General features: G+C 42.0%; 1 protein-coding gene across 1 annotated transcript; it reads right to left on the bottom strand.

Annotated features, from left to right (window-relative positions):
• Positions 1-8,908: 8,908 nt before the first annotated feature.
• Positions 8,909-10,621, bottom strand: LOC116748550 (polyadenylate-binding protein 2-like). Its single transcript, XM_032621694.1, has one exon. It carries the CDS (start codon positions 10,619-10,621, stop codon positions 10,028-10,030), a length of 594 nt encoding a protein of 197 aa, XP_032477585.1. The 3' UTR covers positions 8,909-10,027.
• Positions 10,622-26,271: the final 15,650 nt, after the last annotated feature.

Below are 26,271 nucleotides of genomic sequence, written 5' to 3'. Positions count from 1 at the left end.
CCATAGGTTTTGGGTCATCGTGTTTTCATTGTCATTTGTTTCTATGGATTTTTAAATTTCCTCTTTGATTTGCTCAGTGATCTCTTGGTTATTTAGCAACACACTGTTTAACCTCCATGTGTTTGTGTTTTTTACAGTTTTTTTATTTTTGTAATTGATTTCTAATCTCAGAGTTGTGGTCAGAAAAGATGCTTGATATGATTTCAATTTTCTTAAGTTTTCTAAGGCTTGATTCATGATGCTAGATGTGATCTATCCTGGAGAATGTTCCATGTGCACTTGAGAAGAAAGTGTATCCTGCCACTTTGGGTGAAATGTCCTATAAATATCAATTAAATCTATCTGGTCTATTGTGTCATTTAAAACTTGTATTTTCTTATTTATTTTCTGTCTGGATGATCTGTCCATTGGTGTAAGTGGGTTGTTAACACCCCCCACTAATATTGTGTTACTGTTGAATTCCCCTTTTATGGCTGTTAGCATTTGCCTTATGTATTAAGGTGCTCCTATGTTGGGTGCATAAATATTTATACTTGTTATATCTTCTTCTTGGATTGATCTCTTGATCATTATGTAGTGCCCTTCCTTACCTCTTGTAACAGTCTTTATTTTAAAGTCTATTTTATCTGATATGAGTATTGCTACTCCAGCTTTCTTTTGATTTCCATTTTCATGGAGTATCTTTTTCCATCCCCTCACTTTCAGCCTGTATGTGTCCCTAAATCTGAAGTGGGTCTCTTGTAGACAGCATATATATGGGTCTTGTTTTTGTATCCATTCCACCAGTCCACTGGAGCATTTAATCCATTTACATTCAAGGTAATCACCAATATGTATGTTCCTATTACCATTTTGTTAATTGTTTGGGGTTTGTTTTTGTGGGTCTTTTTCTTCTCTTGTGTTTAGCAGTTGTTGTAAAGCTGGTTTGGTGGTGCTGAATTCTCTTAGCTTTTGCTTGTCTGTGAAACTTTTGATTTCTCTGCCAAATCTGAATGAGATCCTTGCTGGGTAGAGTAATCTTGGTTGTAGGTTTTCCTTTTCAATACTTTAAATATATCCTGCCACTCTCTTCTGGTCTGCAAAGTTTCTGCTGAAAAATCTGCTGATAACCTTAGGGGGATTCCCTTGAATATTTTTTCCTCTTGCTGCTTTTATTTTTACTTTTTAGAGGTTAATGATTTTTATTTTTTTTTGGTTGTGTTGGGTCTTCATTGCTGGGCGTGGGCTTTCTCTAGTTGCGGTGAGCAGGGGCTGTTCTTCATTGCAGTGTGCAGGCTTCTCACTGGGGTGGCTTCTCTTGTTGTGGAGCGTGGGCTCTAGGCACGTGGGCTTCAGTAGTTGTGGCATGTGGGCTCCGTAATTGTGGCTCACAGGCTCTAGAACACAGGCTCAGTTGTTGTGGTGCAGGGGCTTAGTTGCTCTGCGGCATGTGGGACTTGCCTGGGCCAGGGATCGAACCTGTGTCCCCTGCATTGGCAGGCGGACTCTTAACCACTGCACCACCAAAGAAGTCTCCCTTGCTGCTTTTAATATTTTTTCTTTGAAATTAATTTTTGTTAGTTTTAATAATATGTGTCTTGGTGTGTTTCTCCTAGGGTTTATCCTGTATGGGACTCTCTGTGCTTCCTGGACTTGGGTGGCTATTTCCTTTCTCATGTTAGGGAAGTTTTTGACTACAATCTCTTCAAATATTTTCTCATACCCTTTTTCTTTCTTTTCTTCTTCTGGGACCCCTATAATTCGAATGTTGTGCATTTAATGTTGTCCCAGAAGTCTCTGAGACTGTCCTCAATTCTTTGCATTCTTTTTTTCTTTATTCTGTTCCTCGGCAGTTATTTCCACCCTTCTATCTTCCAGCTCACTTATTCATTCTTCTACCTCAGTTATTCTATTATTGATTCCTTCTAGTGTATGTTTCATTTCAGTTATTGTGTTGTTCATCACTGTTCGTTCTTCTAGGTCTTTACTAAACATTTCTTGTATTTTCTTGATCCATGCCTCCATTCTATTTCTGAGATTTTGGATCATCTTTATTATCATTACTCTGAATTCTTTTTCAGGTAGGATGCCTATTTCCTGTTCATTTATTTGGTCTTGGTAAGTTTTTACCTTGTTCCTTCATCTGTAACATATTTTTTTGTTGTTTCATTTTTTGATGGGTGGGGCTGTGTTCCTGTCTGACTGGTTGTTTGGCCTGAGGCTTACAGCACTGGAGTTTGCAGGCAGTTGGGTAGAGCTGGGTCTTGGTGCTGAGATGAGGACCTCTGGGAGACCTCACTCTGATGAATATTCCTTGGGGTCTGAGGTTCTCTGTTAGTCTAGCGGTTTGGACTCAGTGCTCCCACCACAGGAGTTCAGGCCCAACCCCTGGTCTGGTAGCTTGGGGGTTCCTCCTGTCCCCTTAGGTGTTTGGGGTCCCCCACCAGTGCCTGTTAGGTACCCTAGTTGTGAGGAGATGTGAACTCCATGTCCTCCTACTCCACCATCTTGAGTCCACCCTTGCCTCTGGCTTATTTCATTTAGCATAATGTCCTCCAGTGTTGCAACCTCTAATGTTGCAAATGAAGGATTTCCTTCTTTTTCTAAAAGCTGAATAATATCCCTTTGTATATATATACCATTTGTTTTTTATCCATTCATCTGTTGATAGACACTTAGGTTATTTTCATATCTAGGCTACTAGAAATGATGCTGCAGTGAACATGGTGGTGCAGATATCTCTTCAAGATATCGATTTTATTTTCTTTGGATATATACCCAGAAGTGGGATTGCTGGATTATATAGTAGTTCTCTTTTAAATTCTTTTTTGAGGAAACTCCATACTGTTTTCCATAACAGCTGTACCAATTTACATTCCCACCAACAGTATATGTTTCTGTTATCCACATTCACACCAACATTTGTTATCTCTTGACTTTTTATAATAAAATCATTCTAAGAGGTGTGAGGTGATATCTCATTGTGGTTTTGATTCGCATTTCCTTGTGATTAGTGATGTTGAGCATCTTTTCATATACCTGGTGGCTACTGTCTGTAGTGGTAGTAGTAGTTGTTTATTTTTGCTTTTGTTGACTGTGCTTTTGGTATCAAATCCAAAAATTCATCACCAAGACCAATGTCAACAACGAGTTTTCTTCTAGGAGTTTTATAATTTCAGGGCTAACATTTAAGTCCTAAATCCACTTTGAGTTGATTTTTGTGTCCAGTGTAAAACAAGGGGTCAATTTTATTCTTTTGCATATGGATATTCGATTTTCCCAAGATCATTTATTGAAGAGACAATCCTTGCCCATTGTATATTCTTGGTGATTTTGTCAAAGATTAGTTGATCATCATATATGAATGAGTTTATTTCTGGGCTCTCAATTCTGTCCCACAAGTCTGTCTGGTTTTGTTTTGTTTTTTTTTTTCTGGAATCATACTGTTTTGATTTCTACATATTTTTAATATAGTTTGATATCAGGAAGTGTAATGCCTCCAGCTTTGTTCTTCTTTCTTGAGATTTCTTTAGCTATTTGGGATCTTGTGGTTCCATATAAAATCAGGATTTTTTTTCTCTTTCTGTGGAATACACCACTGGAATTTTGATAGGGGTTGCATTGAATCTGTAGATTGCTATGAATACTTTAACAATATTAATTATTCCAATCCAGGAATATTGGATATCTTTCTATTTATTCCTGTCTTTTTCAGTTTCTTTAATCAATGTTCTATAGTTTTCAGTGTACAGATCTTTCATCTCTTTGGTTAAATTTATTTTTAAGTATTTTACTCTTTTAAATGCTATTGAATATGGAAATATTTTCTTAATTTCATTTTTAGATAGTTTGTTTTTGGTGTATAGAAACACAACTAACTTTTGTATGTTGATTTTGTATCCTGAAACTTAAATGAACTTGTTTATTAGTTTTAGCAGTTTTGTGTGTGTGTGTGTGTTGTGTGTGTGTGTGTAATCTTTAGTGTTTTCTATATATATATAATCATGGTTCGTTGCAAACAGAGGCCATCTTACTTCTTCCTTTCCTATTTGGATGCCTCTAATTTCTTTTTTCTTGCCTAATTGCTCTTGATAGACTTCCAGTACTATGTTGATAGTAGTGGTGATAGTAATATCCTTGTCTTGTTGAGTATGATGTTAGCTGTGGGCTTGTCATATATAACTTTTATTATGTTGACAGCTTTTTTTTTTAATCATGAAATGTTGTTGAATTTTGTCACATGATTTTCCTGCATCTATTGAGATTACTATATGATATTTATCCTTCATTCTGTTAATGTAGTATATCACATTGATTTGCATATGTTGGACCATCCTTGCAACCCAGGGATAAATCCCATTTAATCATGGTATATGATCTTTTGAATTCGGTTGAATTTGGTTTGCCAGTATTTTGTTGAGGATTTTTACATCTATGTTCAGAGATATTGGCCTATAATTTTCTTTTCTTGCAGTGTCCTTATCTGCCTTCAGTATCAGGGTAATGCTGACCTTGTAAAATGAGTCTGGAGTGTTCTTTCCTTTTCAATTTTTGGGAAAAGTTTGAGAAGGATTGGTATTAATTCATTAAATCTTTGGGAGAATTCACCAGTGAAGCCACTTGGTCCTGGACTTTTCTTTGTTGGGAGATTTTTGAATACTGATTCAATCTTCTTACTTTTTATTGTCTGTTCAGATTTTCTATTTCTTCATGATTCAGTCTTGGTAGATTGCATGTCTCTAGGAATTTACCTATTTCTCCTAGGTTATCCAATTTGTTGGGGGTATAATTGTTCATACTAGTCTCTCATGATCCTTTGTATTTCAGTGGTATCAGTTGTAATGTCTCCTCATTTATTTCTGATTTATTTATTTGAGTCTTCTGTTTTTTTCCTTAGTATAGCTAAGTGTTTGTCAATATTGTTTATTTTTTCAAAAAGCAAGCTCACTTTTGATTTTTCTATGGTTTTTCTAGTCCATTGTTTACTTCTGCTCTGACCTTTGTTCTTTATGCTAACTTTGGTCTTACTATATTCTTTTTATTCTAGTTCCTTGAGGTGTAAAGTTAGATTATTTGAGATATTTCTTTTTCTTAATGTAGGTGTTTATCACTATAAACTTCCCCCTTAGAGCTGCATTGCATCCCATAAGTTTTGATATGTTGTGTTTCCATTTTTTGTTTGTTTCAAGATATTTTTAAAATTTCTCTTTTGATTTCTTCTTTGACCAGTGGTTGCTCAGGCATGTGTTGTTGAATTTTCACCTATCTGTGAATTTTCCAGGTTTCCTTATCTTATTGATGTCTAATTTCTTACTATTGTGGTTATAAAAAATACTTTTAATTTCAATCTTTTAAATTTGTTATGACTTGTTTTGTGACCTAACATATTGATCTACCCTGGAGAATATTCATGTGCACTTAAGAATGTGTACTTTGCTGCTGTTGGATGGAATGTTTTGTATTTGTTTGTTAGGCAGATCTAAAGTGTAGTTCAAGTCCAATGTTTCTTTAATGATTTTCTGTCTGGGTGTTTTACCCATTGTTGCAATGGGGTATTGGAGTCCCCTACTATTATTGTATTTCTGTCTACTTCTCCTTTCAGATCTGTTAATATTTGCTTTATATATTTTGGTGCTCTGATGTTGGGTTCATGTATATTTCCAATTGTTATATCCTTTTAATGAATTCACCCCTTTGTCACTGTATACTGATCTTATTTGTCTTTTGTTACAGTCTTTGTCTTAAAGTCTGTTTTGTCTGCTATAAGTAAGTACAGCTACCCCTGTTCTTTTTAGGTTTCTATTGCCTAGAATACCTTTTTCCATCCCTTCACTTTCAGCATATGTGTGCTTTAAAGCTGAAGTGAGTCTCTTGTAAGAGCATATAGTTGGGTCTTATTTTTTATTTATTCAGCCACTCATTGTTTTTTTGATTGGAGAATTATATATATATATATAATATATCTATAATCATATATTTAAAGTATAGTTGATGTACAATATTATATAAGTTACAGGTGTACAATATAGTGATTCACAATTTTAAAGGTTGTACTTATAAAATATTCTTATAAAATATTATATTTCTTATATATTATAATTATATAATATTTATAAGAATATATATAAATATTTATAATATTTATAAGAATATTATATAATATATATAATATTATAAGAACTTATATAAGTTCTTATAAAATATTATATTTCTATTTAAAGTAATTATTGATAGATAAGGACTATTGCCATCTTTTCCATTATTTTCTAGCTTTTTTGTCGTTCTTTCATTCTTTTTTTTTTTTTTTTTTTTTGCGATACACGGGCCTCTCACTGTTGTGGTCTCTCCTGTTGCAGAGCACTGGCTCTGGACGCGCAGGCCCAGCGGCCATGGCTCACGGGCCCAGCCGCTCCGTGGCATGTGGGATCCTCCTGGACCGGGGCACAAACTCGTGTCCCCTGCATTGGCAGGTGGACTCTCAACCACTGCACCACCAGGGAAGCCCTCATTCTTTTCTTCCTCTCTTACTGTCTTTCTTTGTGATTTGGTGATTTTTTTTTTTTGCAGTGTTATGCTTGGATTTCTTTCTCTTTAACCTTTGTGTTATCTACTACAGGTTTATTCTTTGTAGTTACCAGGAGGCTTACAGAAAACATCTTATAACAACCTATCTTAAGGTGATAAGGACACATATAAAAACTCTACCTACAGTGGGCCATGATGCAGACCATGGGCTCCCATCTGGGTCTCTTTTTGCAGTCCCCAGGGTGGGGAAGGGAAGTCCTAGAGGTGCATGGCCCATGGGATGGTGTCAGGCCATCCCTGACCTCCCAAATTGCAGCTCTGTGTCACCCCTTGAAGGTTTGCCTTTGCAGAATCACACAGGTGTGCCCAGCAAGGCACCTGTGCTGATCTTTCTTCCCACTACTCACTTCTTCTGGGTCCTTTGTGGGTGCAGGGAAGGTGGGGGTGTCTATCCTGGAGTGGGGTGGTTTGGAAATGATGTTGTCATACTCTGGATCTTTCTGGCCCTTAGGTCAGAGAAATGGGGGATTTCCAGCATTTTAAGACAGCAAAACCAAAGCATCTCCATGGCCATCCCTCTGCCTTCAGTTAACTCTGGGATTGTGAGCATTTCCTGGTTGTGAGTCTGGGAGCCAGCTATGTGCATGCTGTTGGGCTCACATGTTACTGTCTGTACATTGTTGATGCCCAAGTTATCTGGCTCATGAATCTATTAAACATGAAAAAATAACCCATCTCTAAATATTAATACATTTCTTATATATCTAACACATAACACCTGAGTATTGGCAATTTTCCCCAATTAAACATTATTTAAATTTTATTGAATCCTACTTATAAACAATTGAAATCGAAGCCTAAAATACAGACCACCTTCAGTGCTTTGAACATGCTAAGAAACAGTCGAGTGCTGTACTCACTATAAAACTGTGATCCAAATGCTACCTACTACCTTAGATTCACCTTTTTCTTCCTTGTTCTGCACTAACCTTCTTCTTATTCATATTCATAGTTCTTCCTATGGTTTCTGAGCCTTTCTAGGGTTGCAACGTATGAGTTCTGCACTCTAATATGGGAGAAGGGGGTTTCCTTACACCACCAAGTAATTCTCTGACACCAGCTGGAGGTCTTACAATTCAATTCAAATCTGACACTATCTACCAAGAGATAGCATCAGATTCCTAAAAGACTGCCATCCCCTTGCCCCTGACACACATTTCAGATGCCAAGTGCAAGTCCAGGTCATCATCTGCGCTTTTAACCGACTGGCTGTATATTGGAGGTTCCAATGAGCCCCACCTTGGGTTCAACTGATTTGCTAGAGTGGCTCACAAAACTCAGAGAAGCATATTACTTACTAGATTATCAGTTTATTATAAAAGTATGTAACTCAAGAACAGCCAGGTTCTTGATGTATAGGGCAAGGCACAGGGAAAGAGTGTGGAGCTTCCATGTCCTCTCTGGGTGCACCCACCCTCCCCAAACTTCCATATGTTCACCAACCCAGAAGCTCTTCAACTCTGTCCTTTTGGGTTTTTATGGAGACTTCATTACAAAGGTATGATTGATTAAATCATGGGCCATTCCTGATTGATTCAAACTGTAGCCCTTCTCCCCTCCCTGTAGGTCAGGAGGTGGGACTGAAAATTCCAACTCTCTAATCACATGGATCACATGGTTGGTTCTCCTGGCAACCAGCCCCTACCCTTAGGTGCATCCAAAAGTCACTCATTAACATAAAAAAACACACCTTTATCCCTCTTATCACATAGGAAATTCCAAGGGTTTTAGGAACTCTGTGCCAGAAACTGAGACAAAGATTAAATACACATTTCTTATTATAAATCACATCACAGGATGCTATTTTGAGACCCCAGTGAGAAAAGATCTCAGATGCTGATAATGGAGGACCTGGGCTGTGGATAATTCCCTTGGGCAGGGCTTCTGGCAGCTCCTCCCAAGGTGTCTGCACAAGCTTCATGAAGCCTTTGCTCACTGAATCTGTAGGACATTTCAAGCTCAAGCTTTTCATGAAGCTTTGTGTTTTTTGTAGTCTACCTCCCAAAGTGAGGCATTCTTTAACTGCCATTTGTCCCACCCACAGGCTATGATGATCTGCTCTGCTAGCATCATGAGAAACACATCTTGTTCACATCTTCCAGAAAGGACAACTTGAGGTTCCTTTCCAGGCAGAAGGGTGAGGGTGCAGGCCCCTCTCCCCTTGGATCTGCCCACCACTCACGGCAGACCCTGTTCCTAGCTGTGGTCATCAAGGGCAATAGTCATCTCCTTTCAAGATGACTTTTCCTGAGTTTGTGTTTTCCTCTTACACAGATTTAAAAAATGTTTTTTATTATTATTATTTTTTATTTTCAAAAACAACTTTATTCATGACACATATTAAATAAAAAACTCCCACTCCCTGGAAATGAGCTAAAAAAATAAACAAAATCCACCTCCCACCTCCCTGTCCCCACTTCCTCCCATTCCCTCCAAATAAAAGGGAAAAAAAAGGTAAAGGAAAACAAAACAAAAAACTGAAAAACAAAAAACACCCCCAAATCCCCCGAAACAAGGTAGTGCATTTCCCCAGGGGAAAGGGGAATTTACACTGGAGCTGCTGGGAGCAGATCAGAGATCTTCCAGCTACAGAAACCTGCAAAGAAAGACACTCAAAACAGAAAAAGAAACACAAAAGGAAACAAAATAGATCACCAGGCAATCTGGAGGGGCAGGGAGCCAGAAAAGAAGGGTGGGGTGGGTGGTAGACCTGGCAGGACAGGAACAGGCAGGAGGGGACTGTGAAAGCTAGGGAGAAGATGGAGGGAAGGTAACAAGCAGAACAGTTTGGTGTCCTTGCAAAGCCCTGGGTAAAAAAAACCCTCCTACCACCCATGCCCATCTACCCTTGAGCAGCCCACAAGGGGGCAAAGGGGGACAGGGAAACAGGGGGAGCAGCTTGCGCGGTTGAGATGTGTCCATGGCGAATCCCCAGAGCGAATGAGCAGCCCCCTGCCCCACTCCCTGGGCCTTCCCTTACTCCCCAAAGCAGGTCCCTCCGCAGCAGTTAGTTATGGGATTCTCCCCCCTTCCACAGTATATCTTTTTTTAAAAATATTTTTTTCCATCAAGGTCATCTTCTGTTTTTTCTTTTCTTTTAATTCTTTTTTTTCTCCTTCTTTCCTCTTTTTTTCCTCTCTCTTGTCCTAATACACACTTTTTTTAGTGGGGGGAATACCATGATGTCCCTCTAGCCTGGCCCCTGTAGACACGACCCTGGGGCCTGCTGTTAAAACCACTGTAGAGTCGAGAGCAGGAGCTGTTGTAGTTGGTGGTCTGGGCACAGTTTCGGGCTCGCGGGAAACCTCCAATCTGTTGTGCTGATGCCTGGTCTGTTGGTTCGTTTTGGGATCACCTTGATTTGTCTTCCTCTAAGTAAGGACTCATCTAAGGCCAAGGAAGTCCTCACTGACTCTTTGTCTGAGAACTCTATATATGCAAACCCTTTGGGATGGCCACTAAATTAGTCACATAGTATAGTAACACGGTTGACTGAACCACAGCCATTAAAGTGTGCTTCCAGCTCTTCTGCTGTTGCACCATAGTCCACATTGCCAACATAGATGGAACGGGCATCAGCCTCCATCTTCTCCTCAATGGACATGATCACTGGGCCAGCATTGCCTGGAGCTGGACTCATATTCATCTTCTTCTCTACCTCGTTCTGTAGCTCCTTTAGCTTCTCAGCTTCTTCCTCCCTCTCCCTGACTCGAGCTTTGATCGCTTCCAGCTCCAGGACCTCAGTGGTGCCGTCCCCCGGGTCACCCTCGACCAGTCCCGGCTCCTCCTCCTCCTCCTGGCTGCCAGGGGCTCCGGAGCCAGGCCCAGGGCCCGGAGCTCCCGGGGCGGGGGGCACGGGGCCGGGCGGCTCCTCTTCAGGCTCGGGCTCTAGCAGCAGCTCCTCAGGCTCCAGTTCCTCAGACTCCAAGATGTTCCTGCGCCCCCGGGGCCCCCTCCCCGGCCTCCCCACGGGCCCCGGGCACAAGATAGTGCCGCCGCCCCGGCCGGAGCCCCGACCGCCCGCAGACCCTGCAGCTGCTGCCGCCGCCGCCGCCATCGCCGCTCAAAAAAATGTTTTACAAGCTAATATTCTACACTTACTAGAAGAAGCCAATACCGGTTTATATAATACTTGTCTTTAAAAGTGCTCATAAATTATACGTATCTTTTAAATTACAGCTACAATTTACACGCTGTAAATAACTTCTTTTTTTGGTATTGTAACAGGGAAGAGCTAAATTGGACTCCATGTTGGATCTTTTTCTTTGACTTTAACCTTTGCTTTTAGTTGCTTTTGTTATTATAATCATACGTAATGGCGTGCCTCAGGGAACCCTGCTGCTTCTGGCAGAATGTTAAACTAAAGTGCCTCTCTTCAGCTCACAGGGAGACAATCTGACCCTGCCCACCTGTGAATGGCTGCCAGAAAGAAGAAATTAACACATCCCCTCACTGGGGCTGGTCCTTCCAGGAGATGTTTTGCAAGACTGATGGCCCTTTTTACTTTACTTCCCCACTGCCTCTCCCTCTCTGATTCTATAAAAGAAACTGGCATCCAGACCCTGATAAGATGGTTTTTGGGGGCCCTAGCCTTCCATCTCTCAGACTGCTGGCTTTCTGAATAAAGTCGTCTTCTTTGCCTCAACACCTTGTCTCTGATTTACTGGCCTGTCGTGTGGCAAGCAGAGCAAGCTTGGACTCGGCAACAAATTTGGCTTAGCCAGTCAGGAGCCTTGTGGCTCATGGCTAGCTGGCCCCAGACAAGGAATATTGGGGCAAGACCCTAGCAGCTGCCAGGTCCATTTGTCCTGAGGATCTTCACTTCAAAGTACCCTGAAGCGACACCAGCTACCTCAGCGCTTGGCAGTTGAAGCAAGGAACCAACAAACTTCTAGGAGTCGTTGGACTCAGTTTGATTTTGGACGGTAAGTCGCTCTGGCATGCACACTGGGAACACATTCCCCCCTCAATTTGGGCTTTTCCTTTACGGGACAAGCCAGTTTGGTCGGGGTACCCTGTTGGAGAGGGGAATTGTTGTTGGATTCTACCTGATTTTGGGAACTGGTTCATTGGGAACTAGTTCGTCGGTTTTGGTCTTGGTTTGCTTTTGGTTTTGTGTGCATTGATGCTAGAATTTGTTTGTGCTTTTTGTGTTGGAATTTGTCTGCGTCTTTCATGTTTTGGTGTTAAACTTATCAAAAAGGGAAATACTCCACCTATCCTGAAGGATAGCCCTTTGGGGCATATATTAGATAAATGGGCAAAACATAGCTATGAGCCTGTGACTAAGAAAGACCTGATATACTATCATAATAGGGTGTGGACCCAATATATGTTAGGATCAGAAGAATGATGGGCCCCTGAATGGCTCACTCAATTATCATACGATCTCACAGCTAGAAGTGTTTTGCAAAAGAGCAGGGAAAAGAGGTGAGATTCCATATGTAGAAGCATTTATGCTATTGCATCAGGAAGAAGGAGTCAGAGGACTGCCACCTTATGGTACAACGGTCTGAAAGGAAACCCAAGGGAGAACCTGTTCTACAAGGGGAAGGGGGGGGGGAAACGAGAGTGGGGACATATTATTCCAGAGCTTAAACACCCGCTGTGGCCCATCCAGCTCCCCCACTGGCCGAGCAGGCTGCATGCACTGGCAGTTGTTCCAACTGCCCCACCCAATGCTGCCAACATATTCACCCCTTTCACTACCTCTTGCTTCCCCCACTCATGGGGATTGAATAGAAGTTTCTATGGTAACCCCGGTGGCAGAGGGACCTGGTTTAATATCACCATCTAAGACCCGACAGGGCACCCAATTTGGACTGAGAGCAACTTCCGCAGCAAGGCAATTTCCCTTGCGCTGATATCCTGTAGGAGTCCGTAATGCAAATGGCCAGCCAGCTGGGCTCCTATGGATGCAGAATCCATTCTCGACTTAGGATTTGCTTAACTGGAAAAACCATAACCCTGCTTACTGAGAGGACCCACTCCATATGACTGAACTTTTCACCTCAATATTTGCCACTCACCATCCCACTTGGGCAGACATTCACACTCTTATGAATATAATGATTACCGAGGATGAAAGGAGGATGGTAGAGAGGAAGTGCACCAGCTCCATTTAGTGGATCCAAATGGAACTCCAGAAGCAAATTTGGCAGTCCCTATTGCTGAGCCTCACTGGGATCCTAATAATGGGGGCATGCCACTTCCAGAACACTACAGGGGATGTGTCTTAGTGGGTCTTCAAAAGGGGGTATCAAGACAAAAGAGCTTGAACAAGATTCAGGAGATAAAACAAAAGCCAAATGAGGATCTATCAGAGTTCCTGGAAAGGATTTATCAAGCTTATAAGCGCTACATGGATGTAGACCCCCGAGACCCCTGAGAATGTATGACTTTCATTGGGCAAAGCACCCCAGATATTAGGAAAAAATTACAGAAGTTAGATGGTGTATTTGGAATGAACCCTTCTCAATTAGTAGATGTTGCTTTTAAAGTATTCAACAACAGGGAACAATGACAAAAGCCAAAAGATGCAAAACGGAATGTACCTTTTGTGGCAGCAGCATTGAATTCCCAGAAGGTGAGTAACCTAAAGGAAGGTAAGACACCACTAGGGAAGGAGCAATGTGCTTACTGCAAGGAGGAAGGGCATTGGAAAAGAAAATGCCCTAGATGAAAGAATAATAGAAGACAGGAGCCTCTCATATGGTAGAAAGAGAGGAGCAATCTGATAATGAATGAAGAGGCCCTTGGACCTGAGGCGTCTGATTCTAATTTCCCCACAAGACCCCACAAGACCCCTGGGTAACATTGACAGTGGGGAACAAGTTGATTGACTTTCTAATAGATATGGGTGTCACATATTCTGTGGTAAACACCCAGGTGGCACAGAAAACATCTCAGTCTATCTTGGTCATGGGAGTTGCTGGAGAAGTAGAGAACCATTTGTTTCTATAAGCTCTAGAATGCCAACTGGGGAACATAGCTTCTTATATATGCCAGAGTGTCCAATTCCCCTTCTGCAACAAGATCTCCTTTGTAAATTAAACACTCAAGTAACCTTTTCACCAGAACAGCGTGACATCAGGGTCCCACCGGAGCACACTTTAAGCCTACAAATGGTACTCATGGAACCCCCAGAGAAGGAGACAGGGCTTTTTCCCACAGAGGTCTACGAAAAGGTAAGGCTGGAAGTGTGGGCTGATGGCACTCTGGGGAAGGCCAAAAACACCTAATCTAAAACAATATCCTCTGAAACAAAAGGCTCAAAAGGGAATTCAGGGCTACCCTGGGGGCGCAGTGGTTGAGAGTCTGCCTGCCGATGCAGGGGACACGGGTTCGTGCCCCAGTCCGGGAAGATCCCACATGCCGCGGAGCGGCTAGGCCTGTGAGCCATGGCCGCTGAGCCTGCGCGTCCAGAGCCTGTGCTCCACAACCGGAGAGGCCACAACAATGAGAGGCCCGCGTACCGCAAAAAAAAAAAAAAAAAAAGGGAATTCAGCCAATCCTGGAGAAGTTTTTGAAAACAGGACTGATTAGACCTTGCAGGTCCCCATATAACATCCTTATCTTCCCGGTCAAAAAGCCAAACTCAGCAGAGTATCGCTTTGTCCAAGACTTGAGGGCTATTAATGAAGTAGTCCAAGACTTACACCCTGTGCTGCCTAATCCATACACTCTGCTCACAACTATTCTGGGAGAATACGGCTGGTTCTCAGTCTTGGACTTGAAAGATGCTTTTTTCTGCATTCTTATTGTAGAAGAATCACAGCAGCTATTTGCTGTTGAATGGCAAGACCCAGAAACGCAGGTAGTCCAACAGTATTGTTGGACAGTCCTGACTCAAGGAGTTAAGAATTCCCCTACCTTGTTTGGGGAGACGTTGTCTAGAGACTTTAGAGACTTAATATTGGACGAAGGACTCTTGCTCCAATATGTGGACGACTTGCACATAGTGAGCCCTACATACGATAAATGTCTACAAAATACTATCAGAACCCTGAACTATTTGGCTAATTGTGGATATAAGGTCTCCCAGAAAAAGGCCCGGATATGCAAACAGCAAGTCACATATCTGGGCTTTGTCCTCTCTCAAGGACAGCAGGATCTTTTGCCTGACAGAAAGCAGGCAATTGCAGGCTTAGGAGCACCCAAGACCCACAGACAACTGAGAGGCTTTCTGGGAATGGCAGGGTTCTGTCGGATTTGGATCCCAAGCAATGGGCTCATCGTAAAGCCCCTCTATGAGGCACTGAAGGGACATGATCTTGAGCCCCTTACTTGGACTAAAGAGTGCCAAACAGCCCTTGAAACGATAAAAACGAAGTTAGTCTCAGCCCTGGCTTTGGGACTACCAGACTTAAAGAAACCTTTCAAACTGTATGCACATGAGAGACAAGGCATAAGCTTTGGGGTGTTAATTCAAACTCTGAGGAATATCCCCCGACCTGTTGCTTACTTCTCAAAACAACTAGAACAGACTATTAAGGGGTGGCCTCCTGGCCTTCAAGCTGTAGCAGCTACTTATGACAGATTTCAGGAAGCTGAGAAGTTTACACTAGGGCAACCCACCACTGTGTATGTTCCTCACCATGTCCTTTCTTTGCTGGAACAGAAAGGGGCCTATTGGCTGACTTTGGGGAGAATGGGAAAGTACCAAGCCATTCTCCTGGACAATCCCAACGTAAGACTTCAAGTCACTTCAGCCCTAAATCCAGCCACATTGCTCCTGATTGATGCTGCACAATCCCCAGAGCATGACTGCCTACACGTCACTGAGCTCGTGCACTCTAGCAGACCAGACTTAATGGACCTACCCTTGGCTGAGCCAGAGATGGAATTGTTCACCGATGGAAGCAGCTTCATGGACAAAGGTAGGCGACATGACGGGTATATAACCACAAGCCAGGTGGTAACGCTTAAAAGGATTGTTGAAGCAAAAGCCCTGCCCCCGGGGAGCTCAGCTCAGAAGGCAGAAATCATTGCTCTGACAAGAGCCCTGCTCCTCACTAAGGGGAAGCGGGTAAATATATACAGACTCCCGCTATGCATTTTCTGTGGTGCATGCTCAGGGGGCGATCTGGAAAGGAAGGAGGCTTCTCACTTCAAACAATAAAGGCACAAAACATGCTTCTGAAATCCTGTCACTATTAGAAGCAGTCCATGATCCCTCACAAGTGGCCGTAATGCACTGCCCAGGCCACCAGAAGGGTGAGACTCACACAATAAAGGGCACCTGGTTAGCTGACCAAGCTTCAAAGAAAGCAGCAAAGAAAGGTAATTATTAAGCCATGATAGGATCACTTCTTCCGCAGATTGACTTGTCAAAATATCAGCCAGTGTATTCAGAAAAGGACAGGAGAGGGCCGAGGAGTGGGGTTTCACTCTTGACCGTAACTCACCTGGCTGGAAATGTAATGCACTAGGAACTGTTTTGATTCCTGAGGCCCTCTTGGACACTGTGCTGAAGCACATTCATGACAGTACCCATTATGGGAGAGATGCCACCTGCAATGGATTTAAAATTATATAATGGAAACTCACCTACAAAAGACCATCCAGCGAGTCACTCGGAATTGTATGATTTGTGCTAAAAATAACCCTAAAACTGTTGTCAGACCTCCCCAGATGGGGACCCAGCACAGAGCGACCTGCCTCACAGAGGACTGGCAAATAGACTTTATACCTTAATAGACTCAAATACCTTAAATTGCGGGAAACTTCAGGTACCTGTTGGTGTGTGTGGACACTTTTTCAGGATGGGTGGAAGCATATCCCACCCGGACAGAAAAAGCCTCCCAAGTGGTTAAAGTCCTCCTTAAGGAAATTATTCCCCAGTTTGGACTACCTAACACCCTCCAGAGTGATAATGGACCTGCTTTTGTCTCTAGCATAACCCAATAAGTAGCTAAAACACTGCAAATTAATAGGAAGTTACATTCATCCTGGAGACCACAATCAACAGGAAAATCTGAGAAAATGAATCATACGTTGAAAAGGAGCATTGCTGAAATATGTCAAGAGGCTAATATAACTTGGGATAAGGCATTGCCAGTTACCCTGCTATGGATCAGAGTGGCTTCCAGAAGCAGGGTTAAATTAAGCCCCTATGAAATATTGTATGGTAGGCCATTCTAGGTGTCTGCCCGGGCAGGGGAATCTGTAAATGCTCTGAAAGACATAGCTGTTGCTAATTATGTTAAAGCTTTGGGCACTATACTAACCTCTGTTCATGAGTTTGCTTCCAGCAGGTCTGCCTATCCAACTGAGGTAGCTTTGCATCCTTTCTGACCCAGAGATCGAGTCCTCCTTAAAACCTAGAGAGAACAAGGGCCTGAGCACCAGCTGACTGCAAGGTGGACAGGACCACATGTGGTATTACTCACCATGCATTAATCTGTCAAATTGGCTGGGACAAAACCTTGGATTCATCATACTTGGATTAAAGCTGCACCACCATCATCAGGAGACGACCCAACTCCTGAGAGGCTTGGAGAGCAGTGGGTTTGTGAACCCTTAGAAGACTAAAGGTTGCTCTTCAAAAAGGATGTGTTGAGATTGCAATTTCCTTACAGATGGAGAAGGATGGGTCCATCTACTTGTTTAATCCTGTTCTACTGAACAGCACAGCATCAGGTCCAAATAATTGAGAATTGTACTATTTACTAAAAATTCTAAGAATTATCCCCTGGGGGGTTTTGTGGGAAGATGGCGGAAGAGTAAGACGCGGAGATCGCCTTCCTCCCCACGGATACACCAGAAATACATCTACACATGGAACAACTCCTACAGAACACCTACTGAAGGCTGGCAGAAGACCTCAGAGCTCCCAAAAGGCAAGAAACTCCCCACGTACCTGGGTAGGGCAAAGAAAAAAAGAAAAAACAGAGACAAAAGAATAAGGACGGCACCTGCACCAGTGGGAGGGAGGTGTGAAGGAGGAAAAGTTTCCACACACTAGGAAGCCCCTCCGCGGGCGGAGACTGCGGGAGGCGGAGGGGGGAGCTTCGGGACCGCGGAGTAGTGCACAGCGACGGGTGCGGAGGGCAAAGCGGGGAGATTCCTGCACAGACGATCGGTGCCGACCGGCACTCACCAACCCGAGAGGCTTGTCTGTTCACCCGCCGGGGCGGGCGGGGCTGCGAGCTGAGGCTCGGGTTTCGGTTTTGGACGGAGCGCAGGGAGAGGACTGGGGTTGGTGGCTTGAACATAGCCTGAAGGGGTTAGTGCACCACGACTAGCCGGGAGGGAGTTCGGGGAAAAGCCTGCACCTGCCGAAGAGGCAAGAGACTTTTTCTTCCCTCTTTGTTTCCTGGTGCGCGAGGAGAGGGGTTTAAGAGCGCTGCTTAAAGGAACTCCAGAGACGGGCGTGAGCCGCGGCTAAAACCGCGGACCCCAGAGACGGGCGGGAGACGCTGGGGCTGCTGCTGCCGCCACCAAGGGGCCTGTGTGCGAGCACAGGTCACTCTCCACACCCCTCTTCCGCGAAGCCTGTGCAGCCCGCCACTGCCAGGTTCCCGGGATCCAGGGACAACTTCCCCGGGAGTACGCACGGCGGGTCTCAGGCTGGTGCAACGTCACACCGCCTCTGCCGCCGCAGGCCCGCCCCGCACGCAGTGCCCCTCCTCCCCCCATCCCCCAACCCCCGGCCTGAGTGAGCCGGAGCCCCCGAATCAGCAGCTCCTTTAACCCCGTCCTGTCTGAGCAAAAAACAGACGCCCTCCAGCGACCTACACGCAGAGGGAGGGCCAAATCCAAAGCTGAGCTCCTGTGAGCTGTGAGAACAAAGAAGAGAAAGGGAAATCTCTCCCAGCAGCCACAGAAGCAGCGGATTAAAGCTCCACAATCAACTTGATATACCCTGCATCTGTGGAATACCTGAATAGACAGGGAGTGATCCCAAATTGAAGAGGTGGAATTTAGGAGCGAGATCTGTGATTTTTTTCCCTTTTCCTCTTTTTGTGAATGTGTACGTGTATGCTTCTGTGTGAGATCTTGTCTGTATACTCTTGCTTCCACCATTTGTCCTAGGGCTCTATCCGTCCATGGTTTTTTTAAAAAAAATTTTTTTTTCTTAATAATTAATTTTAATTGTAATAACTTTATTATACTTTACCTTCGTTCTTTCTTTCTTTCCTTCCTTCCTTCCCTCCTTTAGACAACGAATCACCCCAAATTGAGGAGGTGGTCTCTGAGAGCAAGATTTATGATTTTTCCCCCTTTACCTCTTTTTGTGAACGTGTATGTGTATGCTTCTGTGTAAGATTTTCTCTGTATAGCTTTGCTTCCAACATTTGTCCTAAGGTTCTATCCGGCCCTTTTTTTTTCTAAATATTTTTTAATTCAATAACTATATTATACTTTATTTTATTTTTACTGTATCTTCTTTCTTTCTTTTTTCGTTCTTTCCCTCCTTCCTTCCTTCCTTCCTCCCTCCCTCCCTCCCTCCTTTCTTTCCTTCTTTGCTTCTTTCTTCCTTCCTTCCTTTCCTCCTTTCCTTCTTTCTTACCTCATACTTCTACTAATTCTCTCTACATTTTCTCCTTCTTTCCCTCCTCCCTTCCTTCCTTCCTCCCTCCCTCCCTCCCTCCTTTCTTTCCTTCTTTGCTTCTTTCTTCCTTCCTTCCTTTCCTCCTTTCCTTCTTTCTTTCCTCATACTTCTACTAATTCTCTCTACATTTTCTCCTTCTTTCCCTCCTCCCTTCCTTCCTTCCTCCCTCCCTCCCTCCTTTCTTTCCTTCTTTGCTTCTTTCTTCCTTCCTTCCTTTCCTCCTTTCCTTCTTTCTTTCCTCATACTTCTACTAATTCTCTCTACATTTTCTCCTTCTTTCCCTCCTCCCTTCCTTCCTTCCTCCCTCCCTCCCTCCCTCCCTCCTTTCTTTCCTTCTTTGCTTCTTTCTTCCTTCCTTCCTTTCCTCCTTTCCTTCTTTCTTTCCTCATACTTCTACTAATTCTCTCTACTTTTTCTCCCTTTTATTCTGAGCCGTGTGGATGAAAGGCTCTTGGTGCTCCAGCCCAGGAGTCAGGGCTCTGCCTCTGAGGTAGGAGAGCCAACTTCAGGACACTGGTCAACAAGAGACCTCCCAGCTCCACATAATATTAAACGGTGGAAATCTCCCAGAGACCTCCATCTTAACACCAGCACCCAGCTTCACTCAACGACCAGCAAGCCACAGTGCTGGACAACCTATGCCAAACAACTAGCAAAACAGGAACACAACCCCACCCATTAGCAGAGAGGCTGCCTAAAATCATAATAAGGCCACAGACACCCCAAAACACACCACCAGACGTGAACCTGCCCACTAGAGAGACAAGATCCAGCCTCATCCAGCACAACACAGGCACTAGTCCCCTCCACCAGGAAGCCTCACAACCCACTGAAACAAACCTTAGCCACTGGAGACAGACATCAAAAACAACGGGAACTACGAACGTGCAGCCTGCAAAAAGGAGACCCCAAACACAGTAAGATAAGCAAAATGAGAAGACAGAAAAACACACAGCAGATGAAGGAGCAAGATAAAAACCCACCAGACCTAACAAATGAAGAGGAAATAGGCAATCTACCTGAAAAAGAATTCAGAATAATGATAGTAAGGATGATCCGAAATCTTGGAAGTAGAATGGACAAAATGCAAGAAACAGTTAACAAGGACCTAGAAGACATAAAGATGAAACAAGCAACGATGAACAACGCAATAAATGAAACTAAAAGTATTCTAGATAGGATCAATAGCAGAATAACTGAGGCAGAAGAACGGATAAGTGACCTGGAAGATAAAGTAGTGGAAATAACTACTGCAGAGCAGAATAAAGAAAAAAGAATGAAAAGAACTGAGGACAGTCTCAGAGACCTGTGGGACAACATTAAACGCACCAACATTCGAATTATAGGGGTTCCAGAAGAAGAAGAAAAAAAGAAAGGGACTGAGAAAATATTTGAAGAGATTATAGTTGAAAACTTCCCTAATATGGGAAAGGAAATAGTTAATCAAGTCCAGGAAGCACAGAGAGTCCCATACGATAAATACAAGGAGAAATACGCCAAGACACATATTAATCAAACTGTCAAAAATTAAATACAAAGAAAGCATATTAAAAGCAGCAAGGGAAAAACAACAAATAACACACAAGGGAATCCCTATAAGGTTAACAGCTGATCTCCCAGCAGAAACCCTACAAGCCAGAAGGGAGTGGCAGGACATACTGAAAGTGATGAAGGAGAAAAACCTGCAACCAAGACTACTCTACCCAGCAAGGATTACATTCAGATTTGATGGAGAAATTAAAACCTTTACAGACAAGCAAAAGCTGAGAGAGTTCAGTACCACCAAACCAGCTTTACAACAAATGCTAAAGGAACTTCTCTAGACAAGAAACACAAGAGAAGGAAACGACCTATAATAATGAACCCAAAACAATATAGAAAATGGGAATAGGAACATACATATCGATAATTACCTTAAACGTAAATGGACTAAATGCTCCCACCAAAAGACACAGATTGGCTGAATGGATACAAAAACAAGACCCTTATATATGCTGTCTACAAGAGACCCACCTCAGACCTAGAGACACATACAGACTGAAAGTAAGGGGATTGAAAAAGATATTCCATGCAAATGGAAACCAAAAGAAAGCTGGAGTAGCAATTCTCATATCAGACAAAATAGACTTTAAATAAGGACTATAAAAGGGATAAAGAAGGACACTACATAATGATCAAGGGATCGATCCAAGAAGAAGATATAACAATTGTAAATATTTATGCACCCAACATAGGAGCACCTCAATAGATAAGGCAAATACTAACAGCCATAAAGGGGAGATCGACAGTAACACATTCATAGTAGGGGACTTTTAACACCCCACTTTCACCCATGGACAGATCATCCAAACGAAAATAAATAAGGAAACACAAGCTTTAAATGATACATTAAACAAGATGGACTTAATTGATATTTATAGGACACTCCATCCAAAAACAACAGAATACACATTTTTCTCAAGTGCTCGTGGAACATTCTCCAGGATAGATCATATCTTGGGTCACAAATCAAGCCTTGGTAAATTTAAGAAAACTGAAATTGTATCAAGTATCTTTTCTGACCACAACGCCATGAGACTAGACATCAATTACAGGAAAAGATCTGTAAAAAATACAAACACATGGAGGCTAAACAATACACTACTTAATAATGAAGTGATCACTGAAGAAATCAAAGAGGAAATAAAAAAATACCTAGACACAAATGACAACGGAGACACAACGACCCAAAACCTATGGGATGCAGCAAAAGCAGTTCTAAGGAGGAAGTTTATAGCAATACAAGGCCACCTTAAGAAGCAGGAAACATCTCGAATAAACAACCTAACCTTGCACCTCAAGCAATTAGAGAAAGAAGAACAAAAAAAGCCCAAAGCTAGCAGAAGGAAAGAAATCATAAAAATCAGATCAGAAATAAATGAAAAAGAAATGAAGGAAACAATAGCAAAGATCAATAAAACTAAAAGCTGGTTCTTTGAGAAGATAAACAAAATTGATAAACCACTAGCCAGACTCATCAAGAAAAAAAAGGAGAAGACTCAAATCAATAGAATTAGAAATGAAAAAGGAGAAGTAACAACTGACACTGCAGAAATAAAAAAAATCATGAGAGATTACTACAAGCAACTCTATGCCAATAAAATGGACAATCTGGAGGAAATGGACAAATTCTTAGAAATGCACAACCTGCCAAGACTGAATCAGGAAGAAATAGAAAATATGTACAGACCAATCACAAGCACTGAAATTGAAACTGTGATTAAAAATCTTCCAACAAACAAAAGCCCAGGACCAGATGGCTTCACAGGTGAATTCTATCAAACGTTTAGAGAAGAGCTAACACCTATCCTTCTCAAACTCTTCCAAAGTATAGCAGAGGGAGGAACTCTCCCAAATTCCTTCTACGAGGCCACCATCACCTTGATACCAAAACCAGACAAGGATGTCACAAAGAAAGAAAACTACAGGCCAATATCACTGATGAACATAGATGCAAAAGTCCTCAACAAAATACTAGCAAACAGAATCCAACAGAATCCAACAGCACATTAAAAGGATCATACACCATGATCAAGTGGGGTTTATTCCAGGAATGCAAGGATTCTTCAATATACGCAAATCTATCAATGTGATAAACCATATTAACAAATTGAAGGAGAAAAACCATATGATCATCTCAATAGATGCAGAGAAAGCTTTCGACAAAATTCAACACCCATTTATGATAAAAACCCTCCAGAAAGTAGGCATAGAGGGAAACTTTCCTAACATAATAAAGGCCATATATGACAAGCCCACAGCAAACATCATCCTCAATGGTGAAAAACTGAAAGCATTTCCACTAAGATCAGGAACAAGACAAGGTTGCCCACTCTCACCACTCTTATTCAACATAGTTTGGAAGTTTTAGCCACAGCAATCAGAGAAGAAAAGGAAATAAAAGGAATCCAAATCGGAAAAGAAGAAGTAAAGCTGTCACTGTTTGCAGATGACATGATACTATACATAGAGAATCCTAAAGATGCTACCAGAAAACTACTAGAGCTAATCAATGAATTGGGTAAAGTAGCAGGATACAAAATTAATGCACAGAAATCTCTGGCATTCCTATATACTAATGATGAAAAATCTGAAAGTTGAAATCCTGAAAACACTCCCATTTACCATTGCAACAAAAAGAATAAAATATCTAGGAATAAACCTACCTAAGGATACGAAAGACCTGTATGCAGAAAATTATAAGACACTGATGAAAGAAATTAAGATGATACAAATAGATGGAGAGATATACCATGTTCTTGGATGGGAAGAATCAACATTGTGAAAATGACTCTACTACCCAAAGCAATCTACAGATTCAATGCAATCCCTATCAAACTACCACTGGCATTTTCACAGAACTAGAACAAAAAATTCGCAATTTGTATGGAAACACAAAAGACCCCGAATAGCCAAAGCAATCTTGAGAACGAAAAAACGAGCTGGAGGAATAAGGCTCCCTGACTTCAGACTATATTACAAAGCAACAGTAATCAAGACAGTATGGTACTGGCACAAAAACAGAAAGATAGATCAGTGGAACAGGATAGAAAGCCCAGAGATAAACCCACGCACATATGGACACCTTATCCTTTGATAAAGGAGGCAGGAATGTACAGTGGAGAAAGGACCGCCTCTTCAATAAATGGTGCTGGGAAAACTGGACAGGTACATGTAAAAGTATGAGATTAGATCACTCCCTAACACCATACACAAAAATAAGCTCAAAATGGATTAAAGACCTAAATGTAAGGCCAGAAACTATCAAACTCTTAGAAGAAAACATAGGAAGAACACTCTATGACATAAATCACAGCAAGATCCTTTCTGACCCACCTCCTAGAGTAATGGAAATAAAAACAAAAATAAACAAATGGGACCTAATGAAACTTCAAAGCTTTTGCACAGCAAAGGAAACCATAACCAAGACCAAAAGACAACCCTCAGAATGGGAGAAAACATTTGCAAATGAAGCAACTGACAAAGGATTAATCTCCAAAATTTACAAGCAGCTCATGCAGCTCAATAACAAAAAAACAAACAACCCCATCCAAAAATGGGCAGAAGACCTAAATAGACATTTCTCCAAAGAAGATATACAGAATGCCAACAAACACATGAAAGAATGCTCAACATCATTAATCATTAGAGAAATGCAAATCAAAACTACAATGAGATATCATCTCACACCCAGTCAGAATGGCCATCATCAAAAAATCTAGAAACAATAAATGCTGGAGAGGGTGTGGAGAAAAGGGGACACTCTTGCACTGCTGGTGGGAATGTGAATTGGTTCAGCCACTGTGGAGAACAGTATGGAGGTTCCTTAAAAAACTACAGATAGAATTACCATATGACCCAGCAATCCCACTACTTGGCATATACCCTGAGAAAACCAAAATTCAAAAAGAGTCATGTACCAAAATGTTCATTGCAGCTCTATTTACAATAGCCAGGACATGGAAACAACCTAAGCGCCCATCATCGGATGAATGGATAAAGAAGATGTGGCACATATACACAATGGAATATTACTCAGCCTTAAAAAGAAATGAAATTGAGCTATTTGTAATGAGATGGATAGACCTAGAGTCTGTCATACAGAGTGAAGTGAGTCAGAAAGAAAAAGACAAATACCGTATGCTAACACATATATATGGAATTTAAGGGAAAAAAATGTCATGAAGAACCTAGGGGTAAGATAGGAATAAAGACGCAGACCTACTGGAGAACGGACTTGAGGGTATGGGGAGGGGGAGGGGTGAGTTTTGATAGGGCGAGAGAGAGTCATGGACATATACACACTAACAAACGTAGTAAGGTAGATAGCTGGGGGGAAGCAGCCGCAAGGCACAGGGATATTAGCTCGGTGCTTTGTGACAGCCTGGAAGGGTGGGATGGGGAGAGTGGGAGGGAGGGAGACGCAAGAGGGAAGACATATGGGAACATATGTATATGTATAGCTGATTCACTTTGTTATAAAGCAGAAACTAACACACCATTGTAAAGCAAGTATACCCCAATAAAGATGTTTAAAAAAAAAATAATAATAATAATACAACAAAACAAAAAAAAAAAAAAAAAAGACCAAAAGACAACCCTCAGAATGGGAGAAAACATTTGCAAATGAAGCAACTGACAAAGGATTAATCTCCAAAATTTACAAGCAGCTCATGCAGCTCAATAACAAAAAAACAAACAACCCAATCCAAAAATGGGCAGAAGACCTAAACAGACATTTCTCCAAAGAAGATATACAGAATGCCAACAAACACATGAAAAGAATGCTCAACATCATTAATCATTAGAGAAATGCAAATCAAAACTACAATGAGATATCATCTCACACCAGTCAGAATGGCCATCATCAAAAAATCTAGAAACAATAAATGCTGGAGAGGGTGTGGAGAAAAGGGGACACTCTTGCACTGCTGGTGGGAATGTGAATTGTTTCAGCCACTGTGGAGAACAGTATGGAGGTTTCTTAGAAAACTACAAATAGAATTACCATATGACCCAGCAATCCCACTACTGGGCATATACCCTGAGAAAACCAAAATTCAAAGAGTCATGTACCAAAATGTTCATTGCAGCTCTATTTTAAATAGCCCAGAGATGGAAACAACCTAAGCGCCCATCATCGGATGAATGGATAAAGAAGATGTGGCACATATACACAATGGAATATTACTCAGCCTTAAAAAGAAAGGAAGTTGAGCTATTTGTAATGAGATGGATAGACCTAGAGTCTGTCATACAGAGTGAAGTGAGTCAGAAAGAAAAAGACAAATACCGTATGCTAACAAATATATATGGAATTTAAGGGGAAAAAATGTCATGAAGAACCTAGGGGTAAGACAGGAATAAAGACGCAGACCTACTGGAGAACGGACTTGAGGATATGGGGAGGGGGAAGGGTGAGTTTTGACAGGGCGAGAGAGAGTCATGGACATATACACACTAACAAACATAGTAAGGTGGATAGCTAGGGGGAAGCAGCCGCAAGGCACAGGGATATTAGCTCGGGGCTTTGGGACAGCCTGGAGGGGTGGGATGGGGAGAGTGGGAGGGAGGGAGATGCAAGAGGGAAGACATATGGGAACATATGTATA

Source organism: Phocoena sinus, chromosome 2 (genome assembly GCF_008692025.1).
Source record: "Phocoena sinus isolate mPhoSin1 chromosome 2, mPhoSin1.pri, whole genome shotgun sequence".
Lineage (NCBI taxonomy): Eukaryota > Metazoa > Chordata > Mammalia > Artiodactyla > Phocoenidae > Phocoena > Phocoena sinus.
This window is presented reverse-complemented; position numbering and strand designations above follow the sequence as displayed.

What these genes read in the sequence shown, in the direction of transcription:
- LOC116748550 (XM_032621694.1), bottom strand. Translation starts at nt 10,621, where the DNA reads ATGGCGGCGGCGGCGGCAGCAGCTGCAGGGTCTGCGGGCGGTCGGGGC.